The 16,524-nt window shown below is 41.2% G+C and overlaps 1 protein-coding gene across 5 annotated transcripts in view; it reads right to left on the reverse strand.

Moving 5' to 3' along the window:
* LOC140471110 (signal transducer and activator of transcription 5B-like) overlaps nucleotides 1–16,524 on the reverse strand; it is a 134,436-nt gene that overhangs the window by 50,454 nt on the left and 67,458 nt on the right. For all 5 annotated transcript variants that reach the window (XM_072566995.1, XM_072566994.1, XM_072566992.1 and 2 more), the window contains 3 exons: nucleotides 5,030–5,171; nucleotides 4,196–4,337; nucleotides 3,445–3,540 (listed from right to left, as the gene is read on the reverse strand). In XM_072566995.1, the coding sequence (XP_072423096.1) occupies nucleotides 3,445–3,540; nucleotides 4,196–4,337; nucleotides 5,030–5,154 (363 nt within the window). In that variant the 5' untranslated portion in view covers nucleotides 5,155–5,171. The remainder of the gene's footprint in view (nucleotides 1–3,444; nucleotides 3,541–4,195; nucleotides 4,338–5,029; nucleotides 5,172–16,524) is intronic.

Genomic DNA, 16,524 nt, shown 5'->3' on the forward strand with positions numbered 1-16,524 from the left:
TTTAAGAATTACTCAGACAATGTATTTATGTTAGTTGGACTTGCAGTGTGGTGCATTTGGACCTACTGGAAACTATATATGCAAATACTCAGGGCCCTGTTCTTTACAGACAGCAAGAACATGCACAGAGTCTTTAGAGCTCGAGAAGATTTGTAGCTCGGGTTGTGGGTGAAGTCGTGGATTCATTTGCCGAGCCAGTGTGTTTTTCTGCAGACATTTCGTCACCTCGCTGGGAAACCTAGTCAGTGCTGCTTTGATAAGGTGTTGGTGCTCTGTCCCACGTGGTATTTATGTGTCTGTTTGTTGGTACTGCTGGTTCTGTATCGGGGTGGTTTATATGCGGGGTCCAGTTCAGTGTATTTATTGATTGAGTTCCGGTTAGAGTGACAGGCTTCAAGGAATTCTCTGGCGTCTCAGTTTTGCCTGTGCTTGGATAGTTACATCATCCCAGTTGAAGGTGTGTTCTACGTTGTCCGTGTGATTGGAAATGAGTGTGTACTGGTCATTTCTGGCAGTGGTGAGCAGATGTTCATGCACTTGTATGGTCAGTTTGTCCTTTAAGTGTTTTTCACAGTCTTTGCAGGGTATCTTGGAGAGAACGTTCATCCTGTTGGACGTGGGTATTGGGTCTTTAACCTTTGGGAGTAGCTGGTGGAAGGTGTTCACTGGTTTGTGGGTCACTAAGATTCCCAGGAGACTTAGTAGTCAGGTAGTTATCTCCGACAGGTCTTTGATGTATAGTATGGTCACTATTATGTCTGGGAGTGTAGTAATTTCCTCTTTGGGTTTGCCCTGTAGGTACTGAAGGATAGTGCTCTTGGGGTAATTGTTTTGTTTAAATCCTTTGAATAGGGGTTTCTCTTCTGCCTTCTGGAGTTCTGGGTAGCTGCAGTGTGATTTTGCCTATTTAAATAACATCCTAATGCAGCTCTGCTTGTGGGTACTGGGGCAATTGCTGTTATAGTTCAGTATGGGTATTCTTCCTGTACACACTGGTCTGGAGTTCCCCGGAAGGTGCATGTTCCACTAATACCTCCAGGAAGAGTAGTCTGCTGTTGTTTGTCTCTTTTTTAGTGAACTTTATTCCAGGGGAGGTTGTGATGATGGGTTTCTTCCAGTTATGGATGTCTAATGATGACAAAGGCACACCGATGATGTCACCTAGCGAGATGACAAAACATTTGCAGAAAAACCACACCGGCTCGGCGAACAAATCCACGACTTCATAGAGTCTACTTCAACTTTTGAAACAGGTGACAGCCGCATTCTCTGGCTCACTCCTTCAGATCCTGTTGACTAGCGTCCACTTGCCTGGTTTAAGTCTAAACAAAATTTGGCAGTTACAGTCAGTCACTGCCTAATTAATGACTTCTCCATTGCAGCCCACTTGCCAAACAATCAGCACTCTCCTTTTATTTAGCTCATGTTCTTAAAATGTTGTTACCCATTACACTGGTACTCTTGCAAATGTCCTGCTGGGTGCAATTCAGAGAGCTTTGAAAGAATGTGTCTTTTCTCAGCAATACTCGCCATCATGGTACTTAATACACATATCACACAGAATTCACTTTCCGTTTAAAACTTGAAAAAAAGCATGCCAAGAATTTCCTTGGAGCTACTCCTGTTTGGTTGTCATAACTGCTTCAAAAAAAAAAAAAAAAGCAGTCAAGCCCATTTCCCATTAGGGCGGCACGGTTAGCACTGCTGCCTCACAGCACCAGGGTTCCAAGTTCGATTCCAGCCTTGGACGACTGCCTGTGTGGAGTTTGTACATTCTCCCAGTGCCTGCATGGGTTTCCTCCAGGTGCTCCAGTTTCCTCCCACAGTCCAAAGATGTGCAGGTCAGGGTGAATTGGCCATTTTAAATTGCCCGTAGTGTTAGGTGCATCAGTCAGAGAGAAATGGGTCTGGGTGGGTTACTCTTTGGAGGGTCGGTGTGGACTCCTTGGGTCGAAGGACCTGTTTCCACACTGTAGGGAATCTAATCTCCTTGCGTAAACGAGGCCCACACCACATTCAGGGAAAAGCTTCAGTCCATTAATAAAAAAAAAAAGAGGCTTAATTTATATAAAATGCAGTTATTTTTACCTTTGCTCCTTTCAACCTCTCAGCTGCTGTTTTGAAATTTTGCAGCTAAATTATTGTGCTACACTGTATTGTGGGGTTTGAACTATTCAAGTCTCTCTCTCACACACGTTAACAAATTCTACATGATTTGATGCTTTCCATCTTCCAAGGCCTAAGTCAAATTACAAGGTTTAGGACAGATGTGGAAGAATTACCCTTGTTCAGGGAAGCATTCCTGTGGGCAGTTTTGAACATTTACACTTTTTTTTTGAAAATGGCAATGAAGTCATATTGTGTTTATATGCTTATAATAAACAGGTTATTTGGATCTGTATAAAACCATAGGAAGGAGGGAATGACCAGCACAAGTGGCTCAGAAAAATTATGAAAAACTTGCTCGTTTGTTTAGTGGTTTTTACTGGTTCTAGATTATTTAGCTTGAAAAACAAAAAATGCAATGATTTAACTGGATGATACTACTCATAGTATTAGTTCCTGATCACTGGTGTTAAATTTCACTACCCAAATGATATTATTAATTTAGCCTAGTTAACCTGAACATTAAATCAGAATGATAAAAAAAGTTCCAGAATTAAACAGATCTACGACAAACGAAACTCTCTCTCTAATGGCATTGTGGGTCTACTTAAACCAAACGGACTGCAGGGGTTCAAGGAGTCAGCTCAGCACCATTTTCTCAAAAACAACCAGAAATGGGCAATAAATGCTGGCTCAAATGATGCCCACATCCCATGAATAATTTTTTTAAAAACCCTGCAGTTACTGGTAATCAACCTAATGACAATCTCCAATCTTGTTGCTTACTAATATGATGTTCAAGATGACAAACACATTTTTGCCAAAGTGAAGTCAAAATGCTTTACAACGTACTTGATGAATGCACAAGAGGACTCTGCAGAAAATTTTTAAAAACAGATATGCTAAAGCTCAGTTTCCCTCTGGCCTCAAAAGGAAACCAACAAATTCAGCCTTCTGTTTGTTATCCTATTCAGTAACATCTGTGGACATTAAGTGAGGACAATTTCAGGATCAGCTGCAAGGTTCCTCAAAGTCAAATAGACATGTGCTAAAGTCAAATACATAGAATAGCCATTGGAGCAAATATTAAGAAATATCCCTGCATCTGTGGATCCATTTTGCAGCACAAATCTGCACTTTTGGGAAGAGTGAGTAAAGTATTTCTATACCACACTTAAACAGAACGCTTTACAAAACTTTCAAAAACTTAACATATCCACCATTAGCATGACGAAGGCACACGAATGGGTACGTAATTCCCAATCTCATCATGACAACTGTGTGGCAGTCCTTTTTTCCCTACGAAGGGCATAGCTTCAGAAAATGTTGAAAACTTACATGAGTTTGCCGAAGTTCCTGGAATAATTGATTTTCCTGCATCAAGAGACAGTTCATAATATTCACTAGTTCTAATGGCTGCTGATCGAATGTTTTCTGTAACATAAAAACATTAATTGAAGTATTATTTTTGTGACTTTCGATCAAATAGCTGATAGTCTATTCTAGAAAATGCAATAACGCAAAGCAGCCAATGAGCATCTTCAATAAATAGGCATGTCAACATTTCTGGTTCAGAGTGAGGCAACTGCTGAATATTCTCAATGCACTTCCACTGCTTGCACAGTAATCGTTTGCTAGATATCAGCTAACTATCCTTGCCATTATTTATCTTGATGCATCAGATGTATTCAGGTCAATTAGCATCAGAGGACAGCATTAACTGGAACAAACAAAAGGCTAATCTACTAGTACATAACCAGTGGTGACTAGTCATTGTCAGTTTCTATGCCTACAAATCAGAGCCAAATCTTGACAAGTATTAAAGTGATAGGGCAAATATTCGTGCTTTTCATGCTCCACTACCCAGCCAACACACCCTAGGCAGCACTTCAGACATTGAAGAGGGTGGGCATCCAATCTACGAACAATGAGAATGTGGAATCTCAGAGAAACATTAACTGAACTACTTGAAGACATTAAAAGGCAAACACAGTCAAGTATTCTATACTATTCATTATACTATAACATATCATTCAAATCATGTTAAAACACAAATTAAGCACTTTCCTACTTGTTCTCTAAAACATACCTTGAGAGCAACAGCATATTCATTGAGCTTGCGCGTCACTGGATAGGACATACGACTTGACACTTTCTGTAATTCAGATACCATTGTTTCCAAAAGATTTCGAGCAAGACTTTCATTAGCAGGGTTTATGTGAATGGAACTCCTTAAAAAGACAGGAGACAAATTGGAACATTTTATTTGGAAAACAAAAGAAAAGCTGACAAGTCAACGTGGGACATCAACATTGCTAATAAACATCCTGTACTAATGCCTCATGTTAAAATGCATGCACACAGACAGACAGATGTGCAAGTTGCACAAGTCAAACCAGCCAAAAAACAGATTTGATGCAAAACAGTGATCAGAGAAATAAAGTGAAACACAAGGTAGTATGCACTCATTATGGACAGAATCTCAGCTCCTGTGGCAAACCAAATGTCATCAAATTTGTTCTCTTTGTTGGTGAACATTGGGCACAGGTTAAAAGTGTTGGACAGAATATAATGGCAATGGAATGCTGCCAGGTTGTAACTATGTTTACTATTGCCAGTCCTCTGTTAACAAGGATGGTCTTTATCATTACAGACACAGCCTTATTCAACTGCCATTTCAACCCTGACCACAGTCATTTCCTGTTGCTGCTCTCTTTCAGAGTTTTAAAAGATACATCAACCAACACTTCAAGAGTGGGTGTGTGTTGGTGTTAACTCCCAACAGAAGCAGTGGGGATTATAATAATGCATCCATTTAAAAGCTGTGAGATTGTTACTTGATTAATAGACTTCTGAAGTAGTTTCATTTGCTTAGAACCACAACAGGAGAGCAATCGTGAATGTTATTACTCCATTGACTGACCATGGCTGCTGTTCTATCCATTCAGCAAGGTAGTGCCGGACCTCAATGGGGAATCGCTGTGCATACAATGCCTGGAACTGAGGAAGGAATTGTTGCAATTTCACTATCTCACTCCAGAAAGCCATCCTTTGCCCTTCAGTACCTGAAATAAAAGCAGATCATATTCTAAGGATAGGTTTTAAAAGCAATCTGCTTCAGAACAAGTTGATCTATACATAACACGCAGACACTTGCATTACCTAGTTATTGAACTTTGCAAACTTAATAGCAGCTTAGAACTTAGGCTATCATGGGACTTGATCTATGCAGCAGTGATTTTGTTCAGCAAGTAGTTAAGCTACAGGAGATGGACCTCTAGCTTGTGCTAAATGAGTGTAAATTAGTTAGAGCTTTTCCAACTCATCTTCGTACCCTTTGGTTTAAAAAAAAAAGAAAAAATTTCGCTTGAGCTTCAAATTTTAAAAAAGGCAAATCAACTGATTGTTGGAGGCATTGAGTGAAACTTGAAAGGATTCAGAAAAGGTTTTACCAGGATGTTGCCAGGGTTGGAGGGTTTGAGCTACAGGGAGAGGCTGAATAGGCTGGGGCTGTTTTCCCTGGAGCGTTGGAGGCTGAGGGGTGACCTTATAGAGGTTTAGAAAATCATGAGGGGCATGGATAGGATAAATAGACAAGGTCTTTTCCCTGGGGTGGGGGAGTCCAGAACAAGAGGTCATAGGTTTAGGGTGAGAGGGGAAAGATATAAAAAGGGACCCAAGAGGCAACTTTTTCATGCAGAGGGTGGTGCATGTATGGAATGAGCTGCCAGAGGAAGTGGTGGAGGCTGGTACAAGTGCAACATTTAAAAAGTATCTGATGGGTATATGAATAGGAAGCGTTTGGAGGGATATGGGCTGGTAGTTGGGACTAGGTAAGGTTGGGATATCTGGTCGGCATGGACGAGTTGGACCGTAGGGTCTGTTTCCATGTTGCACCTCTCTAAGTCTTTCTGACTATGAGAAGGGGGATGCACCAGGAAAAAGTTGTTCTCCAAACTTTTATTGTAGTTAAAAAGGCTTAAAACCTAGTTATGTTCCAAGGACAGAGCTCTATGTACTAACAAGTGCTTGCTGGAAGCTTCATAAAGGAAACCACATAATGAGCTTTTGGTCTCTTCTGAGTTCAACACCCTCTTGCGAAACGGCAACAAACCTTTCTAATTGCCTATCTAATCACATCCCAGAAGGTAGGCGAGTAGCAAGATGCACAAATTGTACAGATCAGCCTGACTTGTCTTGTGTATTCAAGTGAAGCTCCAGCACACCCAACACATTCAATTCCAAGTATTACTGATATTTTCCTTCTGGATTGTTGTACCGGCTTAATGACTATGGTGGCCTGCATACCAGTACACCCAGATCCCTACATACTGAAAAGTTTTGCAATCTCTCCATTTAAACATGCTGTTTTTCTTACTCTTCCTGCCAAAATGGAATGTGTGTTTTCCCACATTATACTCCATCTGCCAAATTTCTGGATGACTATTCAAAAGGAAATAGATTGTGAAGAGGGCTCGAGGGAGCTACAATTTATTGTCATATGAATAGTCATCAGTAGACTTAGCAACCATATGCTTGGTTCCCTTCATCCATGTCATAGATAATAGATTGTATCTTTCTTCAGCAGTTGAAAGCCCAGCACAGATTCCTGTTATTCTCACCATGCCAAACTACAAACGATTCATTTATGCCTTTTCTTTCTTTCCTGTTAAGTAATTGACCTTCCATCTATACCAACAGTGTCAGAGCTGTACAGCATGGAAACCGATCCTTTGGTCTAACTCATCCATGCTGACTAGATATCCTAAATTAATCTGGTCTCATTTGCCAGCATTGACCCATATCCCTCAACCTTTCCAATTCATATATATTCTGTCCTCCCTTTAACCTCCCAGAGTAATTGTGAATCAAGAGGTGATTTCTATCCTCTACAATGAAGACAGGCAATCTCTGTTCAGTTCATCTGCTATTTCCTCATTTACTAGTATTAATTCACCAAACCTTCCCTATTCTTCCTTGTCAAATACCTCAAACCTGCTTCTAGATTTCTGACCAGCTTTCACTCAAAATCAAAGAATAATGAAGATATGAAAAATAATCTATCAATCTTCTGACCTGATACTAGTCTTTGCTAAATTGTACGCTTTCTTTCAATTTGTTATTATGGTTAACTCAGGAAGTTGAAAGTAAAGTGTCTTTCCCCTAGAGTCTTGTATTCACATTAGAATAATTCCTTATTGAGTGTTAGGAACTCCCTCTATTGATTTACCCCTTAGCCTAAATTTCTCAGTTTGCTTTGGCAGGTTCTGTTTTCATACAATTATTTAAGTTTTTCAATGGGCTGAGAATTAGCAGATGGAGTTTAATTTAGATAAATAGGTGGTGTTGCATTTTGGAAAGGCAAGTCAGGGCAGGACTTATACACTTAATGATAACATCCAGGGGATTGTTGCTGAACAAAGAGACCTTGGAGTGCAGGTTCATAGCTCCTTGAAAGTGGAATCGCAGGTGGATAGGATCGTGAAGGCAACGTTTAATATGCTTTCCTTTATTAGTCAGAGTACTGAGTATAGGAGTTGGGAGGTCATGTTGCAGTTGTACAGGACATTGGTTAGGCCACTTTTGGAATTCTGCGTTCAATTCTGGTCTCCTTGCCATAGGAAAGATGCTGTGAAACTTGAAAGGATTCAGAAAAGATTTACAAGGATGATGCCAGGGTTGGATGGTTTGAGCTATAGGGTGAGGCTGATTCGCCTAGGGCTATATTCTCTAGAATGTCGGAGGCTGAGGGGTGACCTTACAGAAATTTATAAAATCATGAGGAGCATAGATACAGTGAATAGCCAGGGTCTTTTCCCCACTAGAGTGTGGAAGTCCAAAGCTACAGGGCATTGGTTTAGGGTGAAGGGGAAAGATTTAAAAGGGACCTAAGGGGCAATGTTTTCCATACAGAAGATGGTGTGTGTATGGAATGAGCTGCCAGAGGAAGTGGTGGAGGCTGGTACAATTGCAACATTTCAAAGGTATCTGGACGGGTATATGAATAGGAAGGGTTGGAGAGAGACATGGGCCAAATAGGACTTGATTAATTTAGGAGATCTGATCAGCATGAATGAGTTGGACTGAAGGGCCTGTTTCCATGCTGTACAGCTTTATGACTCTAAACACTCATCTTAGATCCACACTTCTCTCCCCCAAACTGAATATTAAGTTCAAACAGGTCATGATCACTGCTATCTATGGGCACATTTACTGTGAGCTCATGAACTGATTTTGTTTCATTGCACATTCCCAGAGAGCAGGCTTTTCGGTAATGTGCGGCTCAAAGGAAACTATCCTGAAAGCACTATGAATTTCAGGGCAATCTTTGTTAACTCGGCTCATCAGGTCTATATGGAAATTAAAACCACCATGATTATCGTGCATCTTTATCATAAGTCCTTACTATTTCGGTTTACCCCATTGCACAATATGGTTACTATCAATGGGATCTATAAACTACTCCAAGCAACTTCCTACCTTTATTTCTGTTCTCTGTCTGAATCAAACTGATTCAATATCTTGGTTCTCTCTCTCTCTCTCTTATATCAATCTTAATTAACAGTAGCCACATCTCTGCTGCCAATCAGAGCAAACACATTTATTTCTATTTGGGCTGTTAAATTGGTTTCGTTATGAATGCTCCATGCATTTATATGTGCTCCCACGTTGCTATTTTCATAGCATTTCGCCTTTACTCCTGCTACACTCACCAGTACAGGTGATCTGTCCCATCCTATGTTCAGATCATCATTTTCCTTCAAATATTACCTTACTTCCTTGCCTTCTCTCTTTAAATCACATCTTCCCTCATTTGATCCCTTGCTCTCATTAATTTAGCTCCCAACATAACATCAGTGAGGTTGTACTGCATCAGATGCTGTGGTAGCTTTCGAATCCCTGTTCCCAAAGTAATAGCCTGGGCCTCTGGATTACTAGTCCAGCGGTATTACCACTACACCAGTGTCCCTAGACCAAAAGGCCATAAGGAATAGGAATAGGCTGTTTATAACCCTTATATTCTGCTCTGCTGTTCAACAGGATCATGGCCGATCCGACATTCTTACCCTTTCCCCACTGATTCCCCAACTGATCAAGAATCTCAGCCTTAAGTATGCATATGCATTCGGTCAACTTTTACTTTAACCCCTGTTTCCATGCCCTGTATATCTTCATTTCTATGCTCAATTTCTCCTGCAATAAAAGGATAGCATTCTATTTGCCTTAATTACTTGCATACTAACTTGCTGTGATTCATGCACTGAACACCCAGATCTTCCTGCATTTTAGAATTCTTTAGTCAGTCATTCTCCATTTAAACAATAGTTTATTTTTCTCCTTTCTGCCAAAGTGAACAACTTCACATTTCTATTCATTACACTCCACCTGCCATGTTTTAGTTCCATTTCAAAAAATAATGCTCTGAAAACGAGTCAATTCAGTTGGACTTAATAGTTCCAGTTTTGAGTAAATTGCAAATTTAGGTCAAGTGATTCATTGTGTAAGCTTCTGTGCTAACTTTGTACTAGGAATTCCTCTCTTCCTCACTGCCTCCTCCCCCATTTCAAATGGGCTATTGGCTTGAAAAGTTTGGCCTCTAGCTTGCTTCCACAGAGTTTGATAGCAGCTGCAGTGTATTTAAGGCTTTAGCTTCCCAATTACGTGGAATACTGTGGTGATGGAGAAATAGATCTCTGTGCCAAGATGGCCAATATTCCTTCGTTTTGATTACTTGCAGGTATTACTACAGAAGGAGCACGAAAAGAGGACCTCTTAGGTCACACTCTCCGCTACCTGAAGAGAAGTCTAACTTGGGTTCCATGTGCTAGAATGCAGATGCTGATGGAGAGATAGAGAATGCTTATACAATTGGCTCAGCTGCAAGTATTTCCTTCATCGAAATCAAGGGGTTTTGCGAGGTTTTACATGAGACAAGTTTAAATCAATTCTACTGAAGTGGGACTTCTGCGTGCCTGTGCCACAGCTGCATTTTCATTCTTAAACCAACTGTCACTATCACATGGGGTCTTAGAAATTAGGTGGACAAGTCGGTTAGACAGAGGCAATGCAATAGTATTAATAGTATCATTAAACCATAAGATTAATTATCTCAGCTCCAGTACATCCTGAGGAACTCCTGCAGCAATTTCTATTCAAATTTATTTTTTTCAAACCTATTTTTCCAAAGCAACCTGTTCAGGATGTTACTATACACCTCTGGAGCAGGCAGGACTTGAACCCAGGTCACTTGCTCCAGAGATAGGGACACTATCACTGTGCCACAAGAGGGTCCCAGTCCCTCAAGACAGTGTCCTTGGCCTAATCATCAACTACTTCAATGATTTACAGAGAGACAATGGCAAAGTAGATTATTAATCTGGAGACTCAGGTAATGTTCTAGGGACCCAGGTTCAAACCCTGCAGATGGTGGAATTTGGATTAATTTTTTTTAAAATCTGGAATTAAAGAGTCTAATGGTGACCATGACCCTGTTGCTGATAGTCAGGGAAATCTGGTTCACTAATGTCCTTTAGAGAAGGAAGCTGCCATCATTATATGGTCTGGCCTACAAGTGGCTCTAAGCTCTCAGCAATAAATTAGGGTGGCTCAGTGGTTAGCACTGCTGCCTCACAGCGCCAGGGACCTGGGTTTGAATCCAGCCTCAGGTTTTCTCCAGGTGCTCTGGTTTCCTCCCACAGTCCAAAGATGTGCAGGTTAGGGTGGATTGGCCGTGGGAAATGTAGGGTTGGGAGATAGGGTGGAAGTGGGTGATGATTGCACAATTCAGCACCATTCAGGACTTCAGGTACCAAAGTAGTCAGTCAATGTGTGTTCCCACAGTTTAAGCAGAGTGCAGTCAAGGAAGGAACAGGGGACCAGACAGAAAAGGAAGGCAGGCTGATTGTCAGGAAAGCTCCAGGATGCACCTCAAAAACATTTTATGTATTGGAAAACACAGTGATGCAGTCAGAACCCAGCTACATGGGGAGGGAGGGAGGAAGGAAGGAGAAAGAGGAAGAGCAATCATGGTATTGAGATATCGTTATCATGGAGACAAGTTCTGGCAGCTCAATATTAAAAGGGCGTAGAATGTTTAGCTAAGACAGGGAGAGGTGTAATTAAAAAGTGGCAGTGCAATCTTAAGAGTCAATTGCTGCAAATAAAGTAGTATGATATTTTAGAAAAGTCCCTCAATGGAGGTCATTTGGATACAACTCAAGGGTTTAAGAAAAAAAAGAGGGGCAATTAAATTGCTGCGAGAGTGTACTACAACAGTCAGGGAAGAATAGAAGGACAGATATGTAAATAAGTCTCAAAGAAGTGTAAAAAGAATGGGAGTTGGGGATTTCATTTTATTTCATGTGTCCACAGGAAAAGGGTGCCATTGGCTAAGACAGCATTTATTGACCACCCCTAATTGTAAAGTGTTAATTGTTTTGAGTTATCCATGTTGCTACGGGTCTAGAGTCACATATAGACCAGACAAGATAAGCATGGCAAGTTCTCTTCCCTAAAAAAAAGTCAGCAAATTACCTGGGGTTTTACAACAACCAAAAGTGCTTACATGGTCAGCATTAGGCCAGCTTTTAATTGAATTCAAATTCAACCATCTGCCGTAATGGGATTTGAACCTCTGTCCTCAGAGCATTAGCCCAGGGGTCTGGATTGCTAGTCCAGTCGCAATGCCTTACTGCCTCCCCAATACCATTTCCCCAATATTAACTGGGATAGACAAAGTGTGAAAGGCTTATGGGGGTTGGAATACTTAAAAACATATCAAGGAGAGCTTTAAGTCAGCACATTAAAAAGTCCTACAAGGGAGGGGGTGGTGCTGGACCCAATTTTAAGGAATGAAGCTAGACAAGTGGTAGAAATGTCAGTGTGGTACATTTCAGAAATTGTGATCATAACTCAGCAATGTTTAAAAAAGGTAGTCAAAGAAAAGGATAAATAGGATCAGAAATAAAGTTTCTGAATTGGGAGAAGGCCAAATTTAATACAAGACAAAAACAGGATCGAGTCAAGGTGAAGTGGGAGCAGCTACTTGCAAAATCCCTGCAGAGCAGTGGGCAAGGCCATCATGTTTTGCCCATCCCTAATTGCCCAGAGGGCAATTAAGTGTGCCAGTGGGTCTGGAGTCACATGTAGATCAGACCAGGTAAGGATGGCAGCTTCCTTCCCTAAAAGGACATTATTAGTGAACCAGATGGGTTTTTCCAACAATAGATCATGGTTTCATGGTTACCATTAGACCCATAGTTCCAGATTCTTTTTATTGAATTCAAAATTTTACCATCTAACATGGCAGGATTAGAACCCAGGTCCCCAAAGCATTAGCTGAACTTCTGGACTAATATTCTAGTGATAATACTACTGGGCCATTGCCTTCCCATTAAATCACTAATTAATCTAGTCTGCTTGAAGTGGAATAGAGGGGGTGATGGTCAAAGGTTGTTTCTGTGACTGGAAGCTAGCATCCAGAGCTGTAACACATTTTGGTGCTTGGTCCTTTTCTATCTGCACTATAAATTAATGATCTAGATGCAAATATAGGAGATTTGATCAGTAAATTCACAGAGGCAGAACAATTAGTGATATGATAAATAGGCAAGGAAGAAAGTCTTCGACTACAGGATGATATACATTGGCTGAACAGTGGCTGATGGAATACTTAACCTTTATTAGTCAAGGCATCAAATACAAGAGCAGGGGTGTTGTATAGCTCCATCATGTTAGTTAGGCTACAGATGGAGTAAGTGTTGCTCTGGTTTTTACACTCTAGAAAAGTATAAATTATGCTGGGAGGGGGCAGTAGAGGAGATTCTTGAGAGAATGTTGCTTAGGTGGGAGAAATTCAACTACAAAGGGAGGTTGAATATCTGTGGTCAGAAGGCGGAATTGGGGGTGGGGGTCCTGACCAAGTTGTACGACATCGAGGGGGGCATGGATCCGGCAGACATGAAGAAACTTTTTCCCCTTAGAGGGGACACAAATTTACGCAAGTTTTCGTCCCCCCATCCTGAGTGTGGTGGTTGTCTGGAAGACTACCTGAAAAAGGGCTGAGAGGGTGGGAAACATTACAACATCTATGAAGTATTTCAATGTTCCCTTGAAATGCTAGAGCATACAAGGCTACAGGCCAAGTGCTGGAAAATGGGGAAAAAAGGTAGAGAGGACCTTTATGGCCAAAGGATCACTTTCTACATGGAAAATCTCCATGGCTATGTCCAAATGCCGCATGATCTGGACAATATACAGTCTTAGGCTGACAAGTGGCAAGTAACATTCATGCAAGTACCAGGCAATGACTGTCTCCAACAAGAGACAGAGAGGATCAAAATATCTCCCCTTGACATTTAACGGTGTTACCATCACCAAAGTCCCCATCATCAACATCCTTGAGGTTACCATTGACCAGAAACTGAACTAGACTCAGCCATATCAATAATCTGACTACAAGAGTAGGTTAGAGGCTGAGAATCCTGCAGTGAGTAACTCACCTCATGAATTCCCTCCATCCCCAAAGTCTTTCTACCATCTACAAGACAAGTCAGGAGTGTGTGATGGGCTGGTCCCCACTTAACTGAATGATTGCAACTCCAAAATTTCAAACAGCTTGACATCATCCAGGACAGCATCCTGCTTGACTGGCACTAAATGCACAAACATTTGTTGCCTCCCCTCACAGACACATAATGGCAGTGGTGTGCACCAGCAACAAGACATACTGCAGAAATTCACCAAGGCTCTTCAGGAATTACCTTCTAAAACTTAGAAACACTACCATCTAGAAGGGCAGCAGGTACATAAGAACAGCAACGCTTGCAAGTTTCCCTCTAAAATACTTACCATTCTGACTTGGAACTATCATTCCTGCACGATCACTGGGTCAAAATCCTCTTTCCCTAATAGCACTGTTGATGTCCCTAAATCACATGGACTACAGCAGTTCAAAGCGGCAGCTCAGCACCACTTTCAAGGGTCAATTAGGGTTGGGCAATAAAACAATGATCCAACAATGACACCCATATCTCATGAATTAATAAAAATACTTGATTTTAAGGTCTTCAGAGGTAAAGTGGTAAATTAAAGGTGTTTGTGAATCAGTATGTTTAAATTGAATTATAGCCTTTGCAGTAGCTCATTGATGCTTTTAGAAATGGGATACATGTTGGAACTTTTAAAAATTTTGTTTTAATGCTATTTTTAGATGCAGTTATATTCATATGGAGACACGTGTAGGGTGATGCAAGGGTGACTGATACCTGCATTTTTTTTCATGAATTTGGTGCATGCATGTATCATCCCAAAGAGAACGATCATCACATGGGACACAGGCATCACCACTTTGGCTGCAATTTGTGGAAAGGTTAAGTTCTTCCTTCCAGCTGGAAGGCTTCGGAATGTTAAAGTTTACAGAACATAGAAGAACAGCATAGGAACAGGCCCGGACTATGATGCTATTCTAAAGTAATCCCATCTGCCTGCACATGGTCCATATCCCTCTAGTCCCTGCCTATCTAAATGCCTCTTAAAACATTGCTGTCTTATCTGCTGTCACCACCTTCACTGCCAGCATATTCAAGGCAACTACCATCCTGGTGTTAGAAAACAAAACCTGCCTCGCACATCTCCTTCAAACTTTCCACTTTTCACCTTAAACCTATGCCACCTAGTATTTCTCAAGGCAGAAATGTTGTTAAAAAGTGCTTTCAACTATCCATGCCTCAATTTTATATCAGGTCACCCCTCAGCATCCAATGCTGCAGCAAAACATTCCAGGTTTGCCCAACCGCTCCTTATAGCTAATAAGCTCCAATCCAGGCTACATCCTGGTAAACCTCTTTTGCACCCTCTCCAAAGCCATCTCCTCATAATGTGGTGACCAGAACGGCACACTATATTCCAAATGTGACCTAAAGTCTTATATAACTGCACCATGACTTGCCAACTTTTATATTCAGTGCCCTGACCAATGAAGGCAAGCATACCATACACCTTCCTTACCACCTAATCCACTTGTGTTGCCATTTTCAGGGAGCTAGGCACTTGCTCCCGCCCAAGACCCCTCTGTGTATCAATGTTGTCAAGGGTCCTGCCATTTACTGTATACTTTCGTCTTGTATTTGACCTCTCAAAATACATCACCTCACACTTGTCTGGATTAAAGTCCATCTACCATTTCTTCACCCAACTTTCCAACTGATCTATATCCTGCTGTGTCCTTTTATAACAACTCCACCAATTTTCAGAGTTAACATTTTGAGTCTGGTGACCCTTTTTCAGGACTGACCTACTCTGAAGGGTCAGTGGACCAGAAACGTTAACTGCTTTATAACAGACTCTGCCAGACCTGCTGAGTTTTTCCAGCAACCTTTTGTTTCCGATTTCTAGCATTGACAGTTTTGGTTTTTTTTGTCCAGTAAATGTCATGCCCTCTGCAAACCTACTCATCAGACCAACTACATTTTCATCCAAATCATTAATATATATTACAAAGAGAGGTCCTAGCACTGATCCTTGTTGACCACCACTGGTCACAGACCTCCAGTCAGCCAGAAAAACATCCCACCACAATTACCCCCTACCTTCTACTTTAAAAATTTGAAGGCTAAAAAAAAAAATGCCAAAATGTGTTTCACAAGACATTTTAGTAGTTAGTCTTACAAAACGACGAAAGGTAAAGTCACCATAGTCCCAGAGAACCATACAGTTGCTTTCTTCTTATAGGCATGACTGGTAGTGGTTTGACTGGAGGGTCACCCCACCTCAGGGGAGGAGAGAGGGGAGAAGTAGGGACCTTCATGGTACCCTCAGCTGTATAGGAACTGAATGCACACTGTTGGCATCAGGGTCAGTTAGCTGGTTAGCAATGCAGAACGATGCTAACAGTATAGGTTCAATACCTGTACCAATGGAGGTTACAATGAAGGACCGTTCTTCTGAACTGCTCCCTTCACCCACAGCATGGTGACCCTCAAGTTAAACCACCACCAATTGTCTGTGCCAGCAATACCTTTTTTTTTGGAGGGGGGGGGGGGGCAGCAGTGGTGGTAGGAGGACAAAGGATTCACCAGCTAACTCCATTGGCTAGGCAATCCTTAGGTACATACTTGCAATTCATCTCATACAGAGTACAATTGTTAGTACAGGAACGGTGTTTGGTTTTTTTGACGGGTGGGGGGCAAATCTGATTTGAAGATAGTCATAATCCCACAGTAAACTCCGTGGAATTATATCTGATTTTAATATAATTCTCAATGAGGATTAGAAAATTAAAACATTGGAGTTTACCTACTTTGGTGAACTTGAACTGTTTGTATGCTAGGTACCAGAGGACGGTTATTACATTTGTTTTCAAACCTACCCTGAATCTTCCTAGCACTTCATCAATTAATCAAAATAGGGCTCATTGGA

Source organism: Chiloscyllium punctatum, chromosome X (assembly GCF_047496795.1).
Source record: "Chiloscyllium punctatum isolate Juve2018m chromosome X, sChiPun1.3, whole genome shotgun sequence".
Taxonomy (NCBI): domain Eukaryota; kingdom Metazoa; phylum Chordata; class Chondrichthyes; order Orectolobiformes; family Hemiscylliidae; genus Chiloscyllium; species Chiloscyllium punctatum.